Source organism: Anas platyrhynchos, chromosome 16 (assembly GCF_047663525.1).
Source record: "Anas platyrhynchos isolate ZD024472 breed Pekin duck chromosome 16, IASCAAS_PekinDuck_T2T, whole genome shotgun sequence".
Taxonomy (NCBI): domain Eukaryota; kingdom Metazoa; phylum Chordata; class Aves; order Anseriformes; family Anatidae; genus Anas; species Anas platyrhynchos.
This window is the reverse complement of record NC_092602.1, coordinates 15,238,161-15,255,305: the sequence shown is the minus strand read 5'-3', so window position 1 is coordinate 15,255,305 and position 17,145 is coordinate 15,238,161. Positions and strand designations below refer to the sequence as shown.

The 17,145-nt window shown below is 43.0% G+C and overlaps 1 protein-coding gene across 1 annotated transcript; it reads right to left on the bottom strand.

The window, feature by feature from the left end:
- Window positions 1–429: 429 nt before the first annotated feature.
- DHX37 (DEAH-box helicase 37) lies at window positions 430–17,110 on the bottom strand. The gene is made up of 27 exons (XM_027469894.3): window positions 16,919–17,110; window positions 16,057–16,226; window positions 15,783–15,895; window positions 14,777–15,092; window positions 13,911–14,059; window positions 13,078–13,170; window positions 12,497–12,593; window positions 11,910–12,023; window positions 11,112–11,213; window positions 10,500–10,614; window positions 10,069–10,164; window positions 9,392–9,468; window positions 8,546–8,684; window positions 8,212–8,288; window positions 7,381–7,613; window positions 6,851–6,962; window positions 6,168–6,274; window positions 5,325–5,513; window positions 4,821–4,945; window positions 4,456–4,572; window positions 4,160–4,332; window positions 3,658–3,772; window positions 3,322–3,459; window positions 2,883–2,977; window positions 2,363–2,436; window positions 1,430–1,527; window positions 430–842 (listed from the first exon to the last, which is right to left on the bottom strand). Exons 1-27 carry the CDS (start codon window positions 17,037–17,039, stop codon window positions 763–765), a joined length of 3,435 nt encoding a protein of 1,144 aa, XP_027325695.1. The 5' UTR covers window positions 17,040–17,110; the 3' UTR covers window positions 430–762.
- Between the last annotated feature and the right edge of the window lie 35 nt (window positions 17,111–17,145).

The following is a 17,145-nucleotide window of genomic DNA, read 5'->3' as shown; positions in this document are numbered from 1 at the left end:
CTCCCACCCTGCCCCACCAGGAAACAAGATGGGTAGGAGTAAGTTGGGGGGGACGTGACCAGGAGAGCTGACCTGGCCAAAGGGGTAGTTCTGTGCATCCTGCTGGGAGCCTGGCTAGACATCAGCCTGCTTGTGGGAAGTGGAAAGTGGTTGCCTTTCCATCATTTGTTTTGTTTCTTACCTCTTTTTATCACTTTAATAAACTACCTTTCTCTGAACCACTGAGTTTTCTCACTTTCGCACTCATTCTGCTGGGTGACAGACAGTGAGGAAGCAGTTCTGTGGTCCGTAGCTGCTGGCCAGGGTCAACACCTCACAAGAACTAAAGGTTCAGTCTGCACTGGGATCTGTAGTAATACATCAAGAAGGTCCCCGCAAAGGTCTAAAATTGTACTTTTGGAACATCCTACATAGAAAATAGTTCTCCCATCCAAACCAAGAATGATACATATTTATTGTATGAATGATACATATTTATTGTCCATATGACTAACGTAGTCCAAAGAGAAACTTTAGCAAACAATTGGTAAAATACAATGGATAAAATTATCCAAACATTAATATTACAAAAGACCAGTAAAAGAGCTGGTAGGGCTTCTGAGAACACAGTGGGCTTCCCAAAAACCACAGTTAACAACAGGTTCACTTATGCTAGCAGTTAGCAAGTGTATTTGCATCATCAGATTTCCAAGAAAACTCAAGCTGTCAAAAGACCTCGGAGAAAAGGAGTCCCCCAGGAACAGACTCGGGCACTTCACTGTGCTACAGTACTGGTGGCCAGTTCTTGGCTAGATCACCATGCATAGCTTCAGGGAGCCACTGACGATAGGCTGCGAGCAAATCTAGAACAAAAGAGAGGAGTGATTAGATGGCTGCTGGGAAGAGCAGACCCAATGACATCAGCCTGTTCACAGAGAGGCTGAGGAATGAAGGCAAGACCCTTGGTGAGAGCAAGAGCCATCTTTCCAATGCTGGGATAGTGCTGGAGCTTGGACACCTGAATGCAGATATAAAAGTACCAAGTAAGAAAGAATTACTGTGGAAGCCAGCACTGCAATCCAGGGGAACTTTTACACTTCACTGCTGCTTCTATCAACAACTCTCAGAATCTGGTACCCCAATATGGGTCAAAATCCATTTTACCAGGCAAAGAATTTTTCCATGTATCCATTGACAGTCTAGTCTTTCAAAAGCCCAAACCAAACAAATTAACTGTGATTAGAACTAGAGAAAAAGAAGTTTTCTTAAGTTACAAAGAAATGTTTCTTTCGAATGTTTCTTCCAGTCTTTCACAAGAGCCAAAACAGACATTATTTTTCCTACACAGAGCGTATCACATGAAACAGCCTACCTTTTTAATTATACTTCGAAATGACAACTACAAAGTCCCCACTGATATGACTAATGATTAAGCAAGCATGACACTTACACTTAGGATTTTTCTTCCATGCAGCCAGTAATGCATCACGATTATCACATTTTTCAGCAACTAGAGCCTGCAGGAGAGCTTCTGTCCTGGGCTGAAGTCTAAATGCGTCCAAAATAAAATAAAGCAATGTTCATTAGCTCAGTTTAGTGAAGTGCTAGAGCATTCAACTCATCTTTCTGAATTCATACTCTAATGCTATTAAAAGGCTAAATACAAATGTAAAACCACGCAGCCTCTGGATACAGAGACATGTTGTTAGTTTAAAAAAGTTCACACAGCAAAGAGAAAGAAATTCATAGGTCCCATGCTGCAAGTTGCACTGACTAAATAAGGAAAATACTTTGTTACCCAAGGGTCCTACAAATTACAATTTGTAACATCAATCATATTTAGGGAACTCTTTCAAAAGCCTTGAATCTATCAACTCCGTGAGAACTCAGACAACTAAGAAAAAGCTTGTTTTGGTAAACAATAGAGGACAACAGGGGGGAGATCAAGGGAAGCAATAACTTACCGTCCTTTTGAGGGTCACAGTTCTATAAACAGAATCAGAACCACAAGAAAAAATGTGGTTGAAGGTCACTGGTAACACGTTTTTGAAAAGAACTTAGGACAATGTAATTGGCCAAATCCCAAAGAAAATGAGAAAAGTAACGGCATGGATCTGACAGACACACACGTGAGCAGTTTACTTACACAAAGCAGCCTGCAGAGGTCAGTGCAACCACTGGGGTTGCGTGTGTTCTTCCACTCAGCCCTCACAATAGCTCAGCTCTCTTGAGACAATTTTTCTTGGTAAGAAAACTGATTTTCCCCTCCCTACAACTACATCTTAGATCACTATCTAGTACACCCTTCCCAGCATTTTTTTTTTTTTTAAAGTAAGTTAAAAGTGTTCAGTTCTGAAAATAAACTTTGCTTTTTACAACTTACTTGGACCATGTCTTCAGCATTATGAGAGGACTGGAGAGCAGACAACGCTTATAAGAATCCAACTTTTCAATGACCTGGGAGAAATATCATAGTAAGCATATAATAAACAAGGTAAATTGTTTTTTTGTGGAGACAACCATCAATAAGCTTGTACTACTGTAGACTTCTGTCTCATATCTTCTATTACTGTCTCTCTCCCATTCATGTCTCCATACCAATTTTGTCCTGACTGGCTTGCTAGACAACTCTTGTCTCTCAGAATGGAGATATACGAGCTATAGCTTTTTTCCTTTGACAAAACAGGACTTAAATCAGGGTGTCTTTCACCCAACAACTGATTCTCATGCTATCTCATACTTTTTTAAAGGTATCTTCTCCACCTAACATGGCAAATTCCAGCAGCCATTGGCAAGCTATAAGGAACAGGGACACAAAAAGAAAGAAAACAAGCCTAATTTCCTCTGGAAACTAGGCTAAAAACACCGCTAGTGTCAAGGAAGTGATGCAGCTGGGCACTTACCTTTCCCTCAAGCAGGAACCTGGCGAAGTATTTATAGCGATCGATACCTTCTGGATAATCAACTTCCACAGCAGGGAGCTGCCAGCTAACTCGATCTGGAAAGAAAGATCACTTTAAATCTCCTGAACGCTCAAAGAGAAGGGTAAATTTCCACATGCAGTGTGTCAATACAGGTGGTAACAGAACTGGAGAGGTACAGCCACCACCCAGGCAGCCTTGCTCCTTAACAGGGGTAATTGCTGGGCATAAAACAGCCACGCCAATGGGAAGATGCTGATATTTAAATACTTTTAATCCCATGGAGCTACTCAAACCACTGTCAAGCCCCTTGAACAGTCCATTATTATTATTATTATTATGGACAGTCTCATTAAGAGACGTTACAATACCCATAGAACAGCTCTTAGGAAAAATTAGCGAGACATTTCAAGAAACTTACGGAAGACACTTGGCCTATGACATCGAATTCTGCCCGTTTCAGGGCAGTAAGATGGAGGAGGATTTTCCAGAGGCTTCCCAAAGTGGCAGTATGGTGGCAACAGGGCAGGAATCCACTCGGGTTCGACTGCAGACACACCTTAGAACAGGAAAACATACTTGAATGAAGGCTTCCTGCCAGGAGCTGCCACTCATTAGCAGTCCTATGAGGAAAGGACACGGTCAGGATCTCATCTTCATGGTTGTTACATGTCATTTTTCAAGTCAACTTTTTGCTAAGGCACCTCTGCATTCCTAACCACATCTGCAGAACAGGTGTGGACCACAGTAGCCTCACCTCTCATATACAGTTTTGTAGTCTCAACAATTTCTTGGTACACCACAAATTCTGGGAGTTGCTTGAAGAGGACAGAGCTTGGATGGATGAACACTGGGTCATCCAGAAGAGCAGTCTTTAAGAAAATACAGAGGATTGAAGCAGAGTAAGAGTTACCGGCAATCCAATTTCTTTATAGTATCACATTTCAAGCTCTCTCAGATGGACATCTATAGTTTCCTTAAGTGATGAAGGTTTTTAATAACACCATACTTTTCCGCTTCACTTTCTCTAGAGACATCAAGCATTCTGCAAGATGAACTAATAGCAATTCTTAACTCTTTTATAACAATTCCTACATGAGGACTGGGAAATTGCAACACTGGGAACTTAAATTGTATGGAGAAAAGCCAGCATTCACAGCCCAATGCTGTAACCAGCCGAACCCCAGGCTTTGCAGAGGAGTGCCTCTCTGCCCCACAGACATGAGGGAAGAGGAATTCAGGCAAATCAAGCTGTTTACCTTGTAGGCATTCTTCCACTTTTCATCCAGGAGTTCTTCTGCCTGAACCCTTCGAGCAAGGTGGTCCCCCAGCCCTGCTAACACAACCTGTCTCAAGTAAGTTGCTTGAGCCTCTGTTGGGGGTTTCATCTTTGGATCAACATAGAGGCCAGTATCAGCACAGACTGAGTTCACTACAGGGAAAAAGAAAGGTGAGTTACAACTCAATAGGAAGAAAAAGTTGTAACAAAGAGACCAGTTGAATTTTTGACCCCCAAAGAAGATAAACATGGCATTTTGTCTCAAAACTCATTTACCTGCTGTTGTTAGCTGCCCTCTCAAGCGCCTGACTTCCAGCATGGCTTTGTATCGGAGCCCGTTTTCTTCACAGAACTTAGGAGTACACCCAGCATATTCACAGGCCCCCACTGCTCCTGGAAGTGAACAGTCAGGTGGAGAAAATGGCTGTCACAGTTGGCATGTGCATACCACAGCCCCCACTCATTTGGAGCTGTCTGTTAAGCTGGGACACTTGGAGGCTGCCTGGAGAACAGCCTAGAAAATACAATTCTAGAGTCAGTTCTACAGCAGGAGGATTGCTCTGTATGAAGCTGAGGTCAGAGTGATTGGGAGGACAATAGAACAGAAGTTAACAGCACAGGGAAATGGCTGTCTGCAGTACCTAACATCACCATGAGGTCTCCAAGCTTTTGCAATGCCCCTTGCCCAGCCCAGATCTTTTGAATATGTAAAAGTCTTGCTTTCTTCCCCTTCAGCTTTACTGTCTCTTCCTCGCTCACTGCTGGCCTGAAAGAAACAGAAAACAGCATAAACCAGGATTGCACTTACATGCAGATAGCCCTCAAGGTAACAGAGGCATCAACATTTCTACTACACAGTTCTAGCACAGGACTAAGACAGAGCTTGAGGGCAGGTGTAAAACCAAACTACAGAAGAGCTTGGCGCCACCAGGGATTCAGAAGCTGGCACTGCAACATCACTGAGCTGTGACAAAGTGATGCATCCTATACTTTTTCAAGACCAGGTTGGATGGGGCTTTGAGCAACCTGATCTAGTGGGTGGTGTACACAGCAGGAGGTTGGGATTAGACGGTCTTTAGGGTCCCCTACAACCCAAACCATTCTATGATTTTATATGAATAAGGATATTAGGGTCACTTACTCACCTGTCAAACTCTTCAAAAAGCTCCCGAACGGTCATTGCAGACACTATGGTAATGGTGTAAGGCAGACAGTCATGCTGCTTGCTTAATGCCAGCATCTTTCCATAGCGGGGGGCTACAGGAAAAGTTGCCATTATTCTACCCAGGGGACTAATAGGGCAACTCAGCTTTGCTGCCTGCTGTTCCTTAAGCCTGTGGGAAGAGTAAAAAACAAACAAACAAAAAAACACACAAAAAAAAAAAAAAAAAAAAAAAAAACAATGAAGTTCTGAATTAATACAAGTCTGTGTTCCTGCCTTTGCCAGCCCAATTCATTTGATGTCACAGCTCTGTTGTTATGTGCTGGTCCACAACGCTAGGGCAAAGATTCATCTTCCTCATGCAGCTCCCACCTGCCCTGTACCCAGCACTCCTAGCACTGCCCTTCCCTGCCCAATCCTCAGCCTATGAAACCCTATGCTTCAGGGCTGCAGAACTAGCAGCATTCTGGTTCCTGGCAGAGCAGCCCAGCAGCCAAGTAGCATCTTCAGCTGCTCAGACCTGCACACAACAGAACACCACAGGGGCGCTTCAGGCCCTTTCTGCTGCAACTCTGAGCACAAAGACAATTATTGCAGAGTGGCCTGTTCCCAATGCTCTAACAGTCATGTTCTAGTACTGAAAGACACACAGGGCCAGCAAAACAAACCCAAGCAAACAAGGGGCTGTTATAATGTCCATCTGTCTGGGTAAGAAGGCACACTGATGCAAGGGCTGAGATGGAAAAGCAGGAGGGAAGACAGCAGTGCCCACTGCCTTGATAACTTCATCACCATGAGGAAATCTGTGGGTAACCACAGACATTACCTTCCTGTCAGAGGGGGCTCCTTCAAGGCACCCAGGGCTATCAGTAACTCCTCAGCTGCTGCAAGTGCTTCCACTGGAGGTGGTGTTGGGAACGGGAAGTTGATAACCTACAGACACCAAGAGAAAATGCCTTTCAGTACATCACTGACATGGCTCTGACCAAAAAGCAGTCTGGATCAGTAAGAAGTCCTGGAAGGGAGTGAAAACCTTCCCTTCGTTTACACATGCAGAAGAAAAACATTTAGAATGCTTGCCAAGAATGAGAGGAAAGGCCATATAATAGGAGGAAATGCTTAGAACAAAACTATTAGGAAACTGAATACTAGCATCACCATTAGCTGCCACTGACTTCAGTCCTGCCTACGGCAGGCTGTTTTAAGGTCTAACTCTAAGCACTGCGCTCAACTATCAAAACACAATCCATATTTTGACAGGGGGATTTTTCATTAGTGAGAATATGATGCGAAAGCTCTTATTACCAGAATGAATTTGTCTGGTAACGTCCAGTGGAATTCACGACAGCTTCTGCTATTTGCAGAACGAAAAGTGAGTCCCAGGGATCTGCCTCTAACACAAGGCACAGTTTCAAGCAATGAGAATGGAAGGCATTTGTGCTTGTTTCTGGCTCCTAGGGGCAACTATTTTTATGAGCTCTGTAGCATAAAGCCAGTTTGACACCTCACCTTTTCTATATTCAGTGCCTTCATTTGCAGAATCAAGTCTTCCACTGGTCGCTTTGTTATCTCTGGAGCAGAAAATTTCTCAAAGTCCATGAAGACTGCTGAAGAATATAACCTAGTGGACCAGAAATGCAGCTTAGAAACTTGCAAGAAATCTTAACTCAGGAGATGTACATAAAAAAATAGCAAGGGATTTAAAAAAAAATAAAAACACAAAAAGGCAGTTGTGGATACTATTTATGTAATCATTGAATTATTTACATGGCTGGGACATAAAACTAATCCATGCTGGCCACCTAAAAAAGAGTTTTCAGCAATGGAAAAGCCTCTGAGAAGCCAAACTGCCAAACCCACATTATCAGTGACAATTTATGTTCATCTTTACCTCTCCAATTTGAATGAAGAGCAGACAAACCCAAGTGTTTCAAGCACCACTGGGTCCTTGTGAAGAGGGACAAGGGAAGCTGTCCAATTCACAGTGACACTAATTGAGCTCTTTGTTTTGCCTAAACCTCTTCCTGTAGCCAGCTAACCTGTAACAGTGCCCCGGTTCAGTCCGGCCAGCCCGACCTGCCCGCTGGTTAGCTGAAGCTTGAGATATCCAGGTGACTCTGAAAGATGAAACCCCAGTAATTTTGTCGTAGAAACGTTTCTTGACTTTTCCACAGTCAACCACATATTTGATGCCCGGGATAGTGAGCGATGTTTCTGCTACGTTGGTAGCTACAACACAGAGTCTCGTGCCAGGAGGAGGAGGCCTGAATACCTGCAACAAAAGGATGGTTGTGTGAAATGTGTTGCCAACAAGGGAAAAGAGACAGGCAGTCAGCTCATGTGGGTTGCAAGAGATTACGATGCATATGGCATTGCAGGTAAAACCCAAGAGCAAGACTACAGACCTGCTCTTTGCCTCCAGCTCTGGAGCTCTCCACCCAGCTCAGCTAATCCCTCAGAGAGGCATTTACGAACGGGCTCATGGGCACATGGGCTCCAAGTGGAGCAGACACCAGTGGCCAGTTGTATTTAGACACACTGTTGTCACCTCTGAAGCCCAGAAGGGCTTCAAAGCCCAAAAATTCCCAAGAAATCCAGGATCCAGATGCACCCCATGGTTGTGACTAACTTTAACATGCTACCAGACCGTTGCTTTTCATCTCTTCCAGCTGAACTAGCACATCAGGGTGATCACAGCCCACATGAGGCTTGCTCCAATCCCATCCCAACTTTCCCATGGATCCATTCAAGTCTGCCCATTGATGGGCAGTCCAAGATGGGCATTTTAACTCACAAAACACATGTGACTTAAGACAACAATGCCACATATCAGTAAGGGCCATTTGCTTTTGTGTATATAAATCTTTTACCTTTGCTTGTTTCTCTGGTGCTAGTAAAGAATAGAGAGGGAGAACATAGAGTGGAAGGGACGAATCTGGTTTCTCATCTGTGAAGAAAAAAAACAATCTTAAATACACAGTGAGTCAACTTCCAGGCTTATCCCCAGTGTCTCCATGAATATAATTTCATTAAAAAGCAGTAAGAAATGATTTGGCATAAAGCTGAATCTGGAAAACCTTACTAGCTTTTCCATTATATAGGTCTGATGTGCTGTCACACCAGATTAGCTAAGGATGGCTATTTTATGTTACACATCTCACAGATGACTGCAGATAAGAGATTTTCATTTTGTAAGTGCCAAACCTTCTTCTGAGTCTCCATCTCCTAAATCAAGGTCCATATCAGATCCTGCAATATCATCATCAGTTTCAGCATCTCTATCTTCATCTCCTTCATCCACTGGTACAACAGAGTAATTGTCCAGATCAATTTGGGGAAGTGTCTGTTAAGAACAGGGAAGGAGAACACAAAGTTTTAAGTAGGATATAGACAGCACTTCTTAATGCTTATTGCAAATTTGAGTGTTTATTCCAAATGTTTGTTGGCCAGAAGCTGAGAGAGGGATTGAGAGATTTCATTTGTACTTCAAAACTGAGAGTCAGGGGTGAATAACCCAAATAACTATTTTAAACAGCATTCTGTGCTGAGACAAGTTTCTTCACTGGGAGAACAGTGGCAAAGGGTAAAACTTCTTTACTTCTTCCGGGATCTAACGTCAGTGGACAGCAGGTTTGTAACTTGACAATCTCCTAACAAAGTTCATGTTGGACTTGGGTGGAAGCCAAATGCTACCCTCCATCATAGAGGCATCAGTCTCAATTTTGGATAACAAATAGCAAGATGAGGTACAGTCCTGGAGCCAGCAAGTCTGGAACTCCTATTAAAGTTTTAATCATCAGTACTTAAGGGAAATTGGTCTCCTGCCCGCAATAGCCAAGGGCACATTTTAGCACTCCATTTCTCATAATGTAGTAGCTATGAGTGTAAACAATATTGCTACATTTCCTGAAGGGGACACATATATGCCACAAGTCTTCTTGCAAGTCTAAAACAGCCTGATACGAAACAGAGCTATGCAGGAGTACTCTTTCACAGGGAGGTACCTGCTCCTTCCTGTCTCTTGGAGGAATTCTAGCCATCACACATTACCGTAGCTTTCTTCTGCTTCCTTGATTTCTTAAATTTTCTGATTTCTTTCACTGATTCTTCTCTGTCATCATCAACTCCTACAAAAAAAAAAGCCATTGGAATTCCCATTAGCTGAGCATGCCTTCCTCTTAGAAAAGAGAATGTACAGTCTACTCCCACTCCCACCATTTTTTGGATTCAAAAAGCATCAAGGTATGAAAAAAACAAATAGTCACATTGAAGGCAGAGGGGACAGGGACAACACACAAATTTAGTATTTCCTTTAGGAACTATACTGAGGATCAACAGCAGCACATAGAGCAACCGTGTACCTTGAGAATTAGGAGACAATTACCTGAGCTATGTTAGAACTTAACTTTCTAAAATCAGCCTGGGAAATCCCACTATCCCCAAAACAGTCTCCAACAAGAAGCAGCACTTCCACTTGTAATTCACACCCAACAGACAGTGAAGAAATGCAGTGTATTCTGCGGAGCAGGAAGGCATCATACACACAAAACTTTTCCCCAAACTCAAAACTGCACAAGCTTAACAGTTATCACAGTCATCCACATTAAACCCTCTCCCAACCCTTTTTAGAGGCATTTAAATAAAAGCTCTTACTTTAGGTGCAAAGCAAGCTCGTTTCTCAGAAAGAGAAATTCCAAGTTTAACAGTCCTTTATTCTATAGCATTACCTGCATTGTTGTTTTTTTGGAAGGGAAAGGCTTTCCTTAGCCTCCTACAGAGAGAATGGACTTCTGCCTGGCCTGTTAAAAACACCAAAATCCCACCTGCAAGAGAAGAAGTCACTCTAAACGTCAGCATAGGTATTTCAGCTCAGGTTTCAGATCTTGGTCGTGACAGAAGACAGGTCAAATGCACTGTTAAGTAACAAGGAGGAAAAGTATGTCTGACTGCATCTGTCTTCCACTACTCCCTCAAGAAACACGCTAACATAACCATGACTTAAGTGAAGGATAATTTTCACAAGAAAAACCTGCCAGGTAAAAATGCACAATACATCATTAGTTTCCTGCTGAAGTCACTAAAAAAAAAAAAAAAAAAAATCAGAAAACTCTAGATACGTGAAATATGAAGAATTTGAAAGGTTCCACAGAGACCTTACCTGAGGGTAGCATTCGATGGATCTTACACACTTTTCTGAAACATTCCCCACTGTAGTCATCTAGGGGGGTTTTCTTGTTAAAATGGACAGTTACAGGGAATTGCCTTGCATCTACCTAGAGTGGAAATACAACAGCAAACAAGCCCTGTTTTGTAACTCCAGCACAATTGTTACAGCCTACATGGGAGAACTAAGTAAGCTTACCCTAAATTCTGCTCAGTTCTGGGTTTGGGTAACCTACAAAACACTGGACCCCCAGGAGTTATCAGTGTTGTCTGTGCTGAACACCATGAAAACAAGATAAAAAGACTATTCTCTCCTTCAGATCATCAGCTTGGATTGAGGCTTTCTAGTTCCACTAAACTGTAACTTCCAGTCTTTCAAAATAAACCAATTCTACCAGAGGAAATTTTGATAGAAGTGGAGAGAAAAAACACTGAGTCCCCAAAGAAAAATAGTCTAAACAAAATAACTATTTTTTAAAATTGACATCTGAAAGATTTCAGCACCAAATGGACAGATTACAGTATCTTATTTTTTATTTTATAAAGGAAGCTCTCATTATACTTTAATTGTTACATCTGGCATAGATTCCAGTGACAAGAAGGATACCTGAATTACAGGAGGCGTAACAGAAAACAGCCTGTTGTTCTCTGTGAAATCTTCAACACGAAGGGTAGCTGACATGATGATCAGCTTCAGTGGCAGCCCTTTCTGCAGGGATACAACATGTTATTCTTTGCCTGAAGGCATTTGACACTTATGCTATACAGCACACAAACCCAGAACTATTAGTGGGACCCGACACAAGTGCCAGCACCAAAGTACTCGCAAGGTAAAGCAATGAAAGCACCACGTCAAGTGACAGGACACACATACCTTCAAGTGCAGTATGTCTTAAAACACACAGAAACCTGTAGTGGCACTCCTGATATTGTCAGCGGCTTATCTCTAAACCACTGCATTCTCTCCCCACTTCTTTTACATACATATGAAAAGCAAAATCAGACACCAAGAGCTGCCCTGCAGGGACCAGCCCCAGCCTCCAGCATCTGCCAGGACCAAACACTTCAGTGTCTGCAGGAAAAGTCTCCTCCCAAACGCTGTTATTGGCTGGCTTACTGCAGTGCAACAGTAAGCACCTTGCTTTCTAACAGGCAGCTAATTCTAATTATTTACATGTTTCTCGTGGCACTGCCTGAGCAGTTATCTATTGGTACCAACATGTACCATTTTTCCCTCTTGGTAAGCTCTGTGCTTCTCTTATCACATGAAGAGAAACATTTTCTGAGTGTTATTTCAACGTTTATCAGATTTCCATTGACTTTCACATCACAGAGTCCCTCTCCCTTCTCACACAGAGCTCCTTCCTAACACCCCTTCCCCATGACACCCACTTGTAAAACTTACCTTTTCACGAAGAGGCACGATGCGAGACAAGAGGCCTATCAAGATATCCGTGTACATACTTCTTTCATGGGCTTCATCAATAATAACTACCTTGTACTTTAAAAGCAGGAAATCCTGAGAAGAGAGAATATTTTCACCACGTGAAGCCTCATCTGAAGACATCTTTAAGTCAAGATAATCCATGCCTGCACTAGCACTGACCCCCCCTCACCCAGTCTCTCTCACGTTTGAGCACAGTTTCATGCACTGATCCCCATGCCATCTGACAGCAAACTATGGCACCACCTCTAGTGGAAAGACAGGCACACAGTCCTGTGCAAGTAGTGTAGCAGAGACCTGAATCCCCAAGGCTACACGAAACAGCCTAGTTTCCAAGACTCCCTTCCTTGCTCTCATATAACACAGCAAGATAACCTAACATTTAGGGGCTTGGGCAAGAACATAAACGGTTGAGATTAAATATGTTTTCAGTGTGGAAAGGGATTTTGCTTTGAAAGGCATGCAACAAATGCACACAAAGCAACTGGCACCTCTTTCTAGCAACATGAGACACCTTCCTTTTCCTAGCACTGAGAAGAGCAACCTACCTTCTGAATTTCTTTCAGCAGCACGCCATCTGTCATGAACTTGATTTGTGTTTCATCTGTAACATTTCCTTCATAACGTATTTGATATGAAACCACTCTGTGAGGAAATACCAGGGCAGCCACAAAAAAAAATCATGGAAAGAAATGGGAAATTCATGTTCAGACCAGGAAGCAGCCTTCAACCTAAGTAAATTAAGACTTAAAACCAACATAAGAAAAAAAGTACCCCATCAGCTCACCATAGCCTAGCACACATGTAACGCTAGAAACTGGGGTATACAGCAATTTTGTTTTGAATTATTTAACGGCTGTGGGACACTTTCTCATATGGAGAGAAACTAAGGCCATTTCCCACACATCACCTCCACAAAACCCTGCCTAAAAAGTAATGTACAACCACCATTAGCAGCACATCTCCATGCGCTTTTTACAAACAACCCCATGGAAGAGTTTATAAGTAAACTGCCACAACTTCTCAACAGACAGAACAGCCATACATAAATTTCTGTTTCAGCCTATCACATATGTAGTGCACCTCCATGCAATCTTCCTAGCAAGGTCTCATCTTATTTCCTTCTGACCTGTGGGACAAGTTCATTTCCTTAGCGACTCGCTGAGACATGGACACTGCAGCCACACGCCGAGGCTCGGTGATCCCAATGGTACCATTTGAACTAAAAGGGCAAGGAAAGAGGAGAATTGTTTGGCTGTTTGTTTTAAAACAAAAAGCTTAGAAAGACTACAATAGGATTTCTGCACAACTTCTCTGAAGTCATTTACAAAATTTACACGAGAGTATCACACTCTCAGTTCTATTTAGCAGAAAAAGAGGAAGTTTTGGAACTACCCTTGTGTTTTACGTATGCTGATCTGAAGATACATGTAAGTTATTTTTTCCCCAAATCTTGTCTCTGTAATTCCAGTCTCCCTGCACACCCCTCTGGCAATGAGGTTGTTTTCAGAAGAAATTCAGGCTGGGGAAGCAGCACAGAAGCTGGATGCACCTTGATGCAACTCAAAAGAAGATCTTTTGAGGTGGGCACTCTTATGAGGTGCCCAAGCTTATAAAATAAGCTTGCATTTTCTTGCAACAGTAAAAACAAACATCTGTAAGCAAAAGTTAAAGTATGTGGAATAGGTAGACCTTAAAGCTCCTATGTGAAAGTGAAAGACAGGACAGTGACTTTGAAGAAAACTGTTACCTGAGAGGTTTCAATAGATTGCTTACATAAAGAGAGTTTACCAAGTCACTCCTTCACATTTTTAAAAGCCCATTCAACATGGCCACTACTACCACACAGCAAAAACATGGTCAGTTCAGCCATTTCAGAATAAAAGAAACTAAATCTGAAGTGACTGAGCTCAGCTTCAATTTTTCTAATCACATTTGCCGCATATAAAAGACGACTCCTACCTGGTATAACCAGCCTCATAGAGAAACTGGGGTACTTGTGTGGTTTTGCCACTTCCTGTCTCTCCACATATGACAACAATGGGATTCTCATTAATGGCTTCCATGATTACTTGCTCTTCAGCTAGGATTGGCAGCTTTAGTCTTGCTTCCTGAAATAAAATAATACGTTGTTTACTCACATAATTTTGTATCTTGCTCCCTTTTTGTTTTTCCCAGGACCAAAAGCTGTTACGTAGCTCAGATTACAAAACCCACAGAAAGGAATTCTGCAAGCTTTGTGGATCAAAAAGCTCTAAACCAACTGATATCAAACCACCATGTCCAAGAACTAGACTCATCAAAACATCTTGTCAGAAAGCTGTCTATCTGTCCAGTTAATTAAACCACTTTAATTTGTGAAACTTCAGAGTCCCTTCAGTTTATTAATATAGCACTTATAATAACTACTCTTTTCACAACCTTGCCTCGTCTGTTCAAAGACATGCAAACTCTTCCCAGTTCTGCAGAATACTCTACCCATGTCACATGGAATAAAACTGCATCAGATACAGCACAATGCAGAGGTGAAAGTGACTTCGCTAGATTTCTCAGAGAAGAATGATAAAAGACTGCTAGTGGATTATACATTTAAAACTAAAAATAATGCCTATATCCTAAAACAAAACCAGTTTTCCTTCTGCTACATTAGACAGGCTTAAAGCTCAGACATGTATGTTTACAACTCGCATGACCCTAAGTGCACCCTGCTCCACACAATATATTGCCAGACGCAAGATAATGCTACGGTGTCTGCAGTGAATTAATCTGATGCAAGATGCTGTAATTTCCAAGGCCCTTGATAAGTGCTTTACTGCTTTCAGTCTCACCTGAATCTCAGGAGACCTGTCCACTGGAATGAAAATCACAGGCTTGCAAGACAGTCTGTTGGACGCTGTCTGGCAAACCGGAGCAGTAGGAACAGCCTGCTGGTTAGCCAATGGCTTCTTTGTGCCTTCCTCTAGCTTTTCCGCAGCATTCAAATCGCTGGCTGAAGACGTCTCAGTTCCTTGTTTATGTTCTTCCTTCTCCTCCTCGCTACTGGATTCTTCCTCAGACTCAGATTCTGAGCTGTGCCTTCTCTTGTTTGCACCACTGATGCTCCTGATCTTTTCAGGTACAGCACTCCCTGGCTCCTGTACCACCCTAGAACAACACGTCAACTACATTTTGGTCAATGTTCTCCGGGACCTCAGGCCAGACACATCTTCCACAGAAAAATTCATCGCCGTAAGTCACTGCCTGGGCCTGAACCCAGGTTTTAACCAGAGGAAAAACTTCTACACCCTGTGTGTAGTGCAGCACTACAACAGGTTACTCAGGGAAGTTAACTTGTTCCTCTGAATATCTCCATTCCAGGAGGTTTTCACAACTCTGCTATGCAAAGACACGGCTAACCTGATTATGCATTCTTACCTAAGCATGCTCTGTACTGATATTTATCCCTTTCTTTAAAAGCCATCTTTGCAGAAGGTAAAATTAAGCTCTTGATGAATCTAGTAAGTAAGGACTGCATCAGTCAATGTTTTGTAAAGATTTATTCCACCAGCTATGCAGTTTAGCATAATTTATTGGAGTGCTCATACATAACTGTCACATCCCTTGCCCTCTCATGAAAGGGAAAACCAGGTTATTTTCATTTTCCTTCAGAAAACAAGAAATAGCTACCATATTATCACATAAAAATAGAAATTATTTAAGCCAATCCATTTTGAAGAACCTGTATGCGCTAAGAAGAAAATAAATAAATAAAGCAAAAAAAAAAAAAGCAAAGAAGGTCGCCCAGTTATCAGGTACTGCAATGGATCAGAATGGTCCTTCCCCATAACGCCTTACCTTTTGGACTGATACATACGTTCCCCAACACCCAGTTTGGACGTAGTATACAGAAGCTTCATTTCTGCCTCAGAAGCCTGGACCTCATTCAGCTTGCTGAGCAGTTCAGCTCGCTACAAGGGAAGAAACAACCAAAGTCAGTGCTTATTTTCATCAGCAAGTAGTTTCATTTAAAGATCAGCCCTTGAGTTTTAAAGGGTGTGCTCCAACAGATCTTGCCGTGAAGTCACAACAGGAATCACGAAACCAGAGGTACTACCAAGCACCCACATACCTGCCTCTTCTTCTCCTTCTGCTCTAAAATTTTCTGCAAGTTCTTCTTCTGTTTCTTGCTCAGGGGTTTCTTCTGGTGATGCACAGCACTCGGAGCTTTTTTTGGCTTTGCTTTTTTGGCTGGCAGGACCAGGGCATTACTTTCATCAACTCCCTTCAGCTTTGCCCCATCTGCAAGCATGTTTGGTTATTCATTTGTGTCAGGCTGGTTATTTTCAGCACACTGCTCAACAGCCTCACTGCAAACCTTACCAGATTTAGCTGAACAAACACAACCCTCACCTCCAACCAAAAAATAAAAAATTCCCAGTTATCAGCAAGGACAAAACCCCATGAAATCAGCACATCAATATTTGGCTGGTAACAAGAATGTGAAATTGCCCTTTTTATCTATTTTTTTAACCCCCCAGCATCAAAGGGCATGGGGGCAGCTCAGGACAGGCACGAGCATGACTCTCCACAAAATAAGGGATTTTTTTAATAATAAAAATCTGCACTAATTATGTTTTTATAATAATAGTGTACGAAAAGTGATTTTTGACAAGAGACATTTGTTCTGATGGTGCAAGTGCCCAGCACAGAAGTGCTTCAATAAATGAATTGCCTTAATAACCAAAGGCATATTAATAAGCAATAGCTTACTAATAAGCAATAGCTTATTGTGCTATACACTCCACTATTGCTATTAACAACCACTAGCACATTAACGAGCTCTTTAAGCTCAATAACGAGCAAAAGCGCTGCCCCGGCCTGGCCGCAGGACTCGGGCAGGCGGGCAGCGACTCGCAGCAGCCATTCGGCCCGTCCCCAGCCCCCAGCCCCCAGGTCCTCGGTCCCCGGCCCGGTCCGTCCCGTCCCCGCACCTCCCAGCTGCAGCTCCGCGGGCACGGGGTGTTCCCGGGGCTGCTCCTGGGGCCGTGCCTGCGCGGCGCCGCGCGCCCCCGCCCGCGCCTTCCAGTTGTGCCGGCGGCGCGCGCGGCCCATGGCTGCGGCGGGACCAGCCCCTGCCCCACGTGCGGCAAATGTCCCTTCCGGGCCGCGCGCGCTCTCGCGAGGAGGGGCGGGGCGAAGCCGAGACCGCGCCTCTTCT